Source organism: Neodiprion virginianus, unplaced genomic scaffold (assembly GCF_021901495.1).
Source record: "Neodiprion virginianus isolate iyNeoVirg1 unplaced genomic scaffold, iyNeoVirg1.1 ptg000053l, whole genome shotgun sequence".
NCBI classification, from domain to species: domain Eukaryota; kingdom Metazoa; phylum Arthropoda; class Insecta; order Hymenoptera; family Diprionidae; genus Neodiprion; species Neodiprion virginianus.
This window is the reverse complement of record NW_025804450.1, coordinates 207,180-212,066: the sequence shown is the minus strand read 5'-3', so window position 1 is coordinate 212,066 and position 4,887 is coordinate 207,180. Positions and strand designations below refer to the sequence as shown.

At 31.6% G+C, this 4,887-nt stretch overlaps 1 protein-coding gene across 1 annotated transcript; it reads left to right on the top strand.

Moving 5' to 3' along the window:
• Positions 1–282: 282 nt before the first annotated feature.
• Positions 283–4,570, top strand: LOC124309826 (uncharacterized). Its single transcript, XM_046773558.1, has 2 exons — positions 283–564; positions 644–4,570. Exon 2 carries the CDS (start codon positions 731–733, stop codon positions 1,880–1,882), a length of 1,152 nt encoding a protein of 383 aa, XP_046629514.1. The 5' UTR covers positions 283–564; positions 644–730; the 3' UTR covers positions 1,883–4,570.
• The last annotated feature ends 317 nt before the right edge of the window (positions 4,571–4,887 follow it).

Genomic DNA, 4,887 nt, shown 5'->3' with positions numbered 1-4,887 from the left:
TATTGCATAGGTTGAATATTTTCCGATATCGACCACGGTATTGCTGTAAGATACTATTCTTCTGTGACAATTCACGCTACGTAAAAGTAAACGGCAACATAACCTCAATCCACGGCTTTACGCGCGAGAGATTTACAGCTTCTGTTTCATTTCGTTTACGTTGGCGCCATGCTCAGCAGGCGAAAACATCGCCGCGGGACGATTTCAGCGACCAATGAAATTGAATTATTTGGCGCATGCGCATGGTATGCATAGTTTCAAGAGATTGTCTCGGTATATATATATATAAAGAAAATGACATCTCTCATTTACTTCAATTTGAATCTGCCGCCATTACCACCAGTGTTATAGAGGGAGTTGCCTATCGTCATCATACATTATAACATACTCTGTGATTACTGATTCTATGGGCTCTGTGATATTGAAAATTCTAACCTAATAAGTACGTGAATTTACGACTACAATAATTGTGCATTTTATTAAGGATATTATTAAAACTTGAACAAACTACCGTACATTACCTGGAGTAAAAACTTTTAATGTTGTTTTCTGTTTTTATTTCAGGTAAGTAACATTGTATTGATATCTTAGCTAACTGTAGAAGTTGTGATTGTAATACTAAAATAAACTGTTTTTATTTCAGAATCCAACTTGAGTTTTATTTTAAAAGTGGAGTAGAAGTACAATTATTAAGATTATTACAAAACAACATTAATTATACTTCAAGAAAATGGACAAACTAAGGTTTGATTTTAAAATGCGAGGGGCGTCAGATGGAAAAACAACGATATTGTGCCTAACCTCAATCGGCACGCTAGACGGTCGTTCTTTTGCAATACCAGATGAATACCAACCAACGACTTTCCAAAAAGAATTAATAACCTCACAGGTGTATATCAGAATAAAAAACACATTGGTAAAAAGGAATCAATTCAGGAAAGTCTGGATAACCTTAACAGAAAATTTGAAAAAGGTCTATTTTGATGAAGACAATAACTTATTATTTGAAAATTTTTATTTAGAGGAAATTTCAGAAAAAATAACTGAAACACCTACCACAAGCACCTCAGAAGATACAATTAAGAAGTTGCTAGAAAAAGTTCTAGAATCTAAAGAACAAATTTCTGAAGTTAAAAACTTAAATAAAATCGCTACAGATTTCATGATTGATAAATTTGATGAAAAAACCTCCAACGCTAACCAATGGATTAATTTATTTGAAAAAGAATGTGTGCGCTGTACAGTGATAGAAGATAGGAGAAAAATTGAAATCTTGAAGTTTTTCCTGGAAAAATGTAGTGCTGACTGGTACACTTCAATGATTTTAAAATACTCAATAGAATCAGAATGGAACAACTGGAAAAAAATATTTATTGAAACGTTCGGGAACAAAGGTTGGTCTCCTATTAGATATGCCTTTAATTTCAAATATCAATCTGGATCTTTGCTGGAGTATGCTCTAAAAAAAGAAAAATTACTACTTCAAATTAGAAAATCCATGGATACTGCAACGCTTATTGACCTTATTACTATCGGTTTACCAAACTTTGTATCAGACAACATTGACAGAGAAACACTTCAAGAAACTCAAGATCTGTTCAATGAAATAAGTAAATTGGAACATCTTGTAAAAAAATATAGTTATGAAAAAAAAGGGAAAACCTTTTCTGATTCTAAACTGAAAAAAGGTGAAGAAAAAGAGCCATGTCAAATATGTGTAAAGGCAAACAAAGGTAAACGTTTTCATTCTGAAACAAATTGCTGGTTTAGAGAAAAAGAAGACAAAAATAACAAGATGGGACCATTAAAATCTGTGAACAATTCAGAACTAGAGGTGGAATTAAATACAGAGGATCCAAAAAACTTAAAGTACCACCATTAATAAAAATCAAGCTAGTACTAAATGACACTTTAGAAACCACCGGTATTTATGACTCGGGATCAAATGTGTCATTGATGAATGCAAAATTATTAAAAATTAAACAAGAAAACACAGATAATTTACAAGGAATAAGCTTGAAAACTATTAATGGTGCAGGAAAAACAAAAGGTATGATAACTTTAAAAGTAAAAATTTACAATATTGAGAAAACTATGAAAGTGTTTATCGTAGACAGTGACAACTTTAATTATGATTTTTTGATTGGCTTAGACTGTATTGAAAACTTTAAGTTGACCCAGACTGAAGATCTAAGGATCTTGCAAAACAAAGATTTCCAAACACAGAAAAATGAAATTAACTTAAATAAAGAGGTTGACAATAACACAAATGTCAGTATTCCTGTGTTATCAGGTGACATAGAAGTAAAAACAAACAATCTTAGGAAACATGAAGTAAATTTCAACGAACATCTAAATACTGATGAATTTAAAATTATAGTAAATCATTTAGATGTGTATAAACAGTCTGAAATCGACAAATTATTGAAGAAATACAAGTCAGTATTTGCTAAAGACAAATATGATATCGGTACTGTTAAAGAATATGAAGCTCACATAGATCTAATGGAAGAAAAATACTGTTATAAACGTCCTTACAGATGCACATTCGAAGATAGAAAAGAAATAGAGAATCAAGTGGTAAAATTACTGGAAAAGGGGCTTATTGAAGAATCATACAGCCCTTTTGCTGCTCCAGTTACTCTGGCATTTAAGAAAGAAGAAAATAAAAAAACCAGAATGTGTATAGACTTCAGAGATATAAATAAAATTATTACTCCTCAGTCACAGCCATTTCCACTTATAGAGGATTTGATAGTAAAAAGTGTAAACTGTGAGTACTTTACAACATTAGATATAAATTCTGCATTTTGGTCAATTCCCCTAAGGATTCAAGATAGACCTAAAACAGCATTTGTAACACAAGAGGGCCATTTTCAGTGGTCCTGTCTCCCTTTTGGATTAAAAACAGCACCAGCAATTTTCCAACGAATATTGAATAATATAATAAGAAAATACAAACTTAATGATTTTGTAGCATCTTTCATAGATGATATATTAGTTTTTTCACAAGATTTTAGTCAGCATATACAGCATCTATCAAGACTATTAGAAGCAATTCACAATGAGGGATTTAGACTAAAATTTTCAAAATGCTCATTTGCTAAAAATTATGCAAAACACTTGGGTCATATTATTGAAAAGAACTCAGTAAGACCACTGAAAGATTACCTAATCGCAGTGAAAAATTTTCCAGTTCCGGAAACAAGGAAAAATATAAGACAATTTCTTGGGAAAATCAACTATCACCATAAATTTATACCAAGCTTGGCACAAATCTCAAACCCATTACACAATCTACTGAGGAAAAATGTAAGTTTTGTTTGGTCAAAAGATTGTCAAGAATCATTTGAGAAAATTAAAACATTACTTTGTTCGGAACCAGTACTAAAAATTTTTGACCCCAATATTCCAATCAAAATTTATACTGATGCTTGTATCAATGAAATTGGAGCTGTACTGAAGCAAGAAGATGAAAATAAGAATTATAAACCAGTAGCATATTTTTCAAGAAAACTGAATGATGCTCAAAAAAAGAAAAAAGCAATATATCTTGAATGCTTAGCAATTAAAGAAGCAGTGAAATATTGGCAACACTGGTTATTTGGAAAACAATTCACTGTATACACAGACCACAAACCTTTGGAAAACTTAAATGTAAAATCTAGAACAGATGAAGAATTGGGGGATTTAACTTATTACCTATCACAATATGATTTCAAAATAAAATACAATCCGGGAATATCGAATCAGGAAGCTGACTGCCTAAGCAGAAATCCAGTTTTAGAATTTGATGATAATACAGATGATATTCTGAAAGTCATAAATCTAGTAAGTCTGGAAGACATAAAAAATGACCAAAACCAGAACATGGAATTACAGGAAAAGAAAAGAAAATTTATATTAAAAAATGACATTTATTATAAAAAATTAAAAAGTAGAAATAAAATAGTATTGTCTGAAAATCTAAGTAAAATATTAATAAAAGATATACATGAGACTTACTGTCACTTGGGAAGATCGCAAATGATTAACAAGATAACCCCATTTTATTCTGCGAGAAATATGATAATGAATATAAAAAAAGAGTGTGATAATTGTTCTATATGTAAGAAAAACAAGTCGAGAAATAAAACAAAATATGGGCATCTATCACATCTAGGTCCAGCCACTTACCCATTTCAAATCATGTCCATTGATACCATTGGAGGATTTGGAGGATCGCGATCAACGAAAAAGTATTTGCATCTATTAGTTGATCACTTTACAAGATATGCTTACATACTAACGTCAAAAAACTAAAACGCCACTGACTTCATAAAACTAGTTACAAAAATCACAGAAAGTAATGATATAGACACAATATTATCAGACCAACATCCTGGCATTAATTCTAAACAATTTAAAAATTTTCTAGAGGAGAACAAAATAAAGTTGATTTTTACTGCAGTAGATGCCCCATTTTCGAATGGCCTCAATGAAAGACTAAACCAGACTCTGGTAAATAAAATAAGATGCAAAGTAAATGAGAACAACAAAAAAAAAGCATGGACAGCCATCGCTCAAGAATGTGTGAGAAGATACAATGAAACAGAACACACCGTCACTGGCTTCACTCCCAAGTACTTGATGGAGGGCGAAAGTGTCGATATTTTGCCACCAGAATTAAAGACAAAGGGTACAAAGGAAGACCTAGAAAGAGATCGAAAATTAGCTTTACAGAACACCAAGAAGTCCCATGATCAAAATGCAGAACGATACAACAGACACAGGCAAGAAATTATATTAAATACTGGAGATTTAGTGTATGTGGAAAATGGGAACCGCCTCAATAGGAAAAAGCTGGATGAAATAAGAATCGGACCGTACAAAATCATAAAAAGAAAA

What these genes read in the sequence shown, in the direction of transcription:
- LOC124309826 (XM_046773558.1), top strand. Translation starts at nt 731, where the DNA reads ATGGACAAACTAAGGTTTGATTTTAAAATGCGAGGGGCGTCAGATGGA.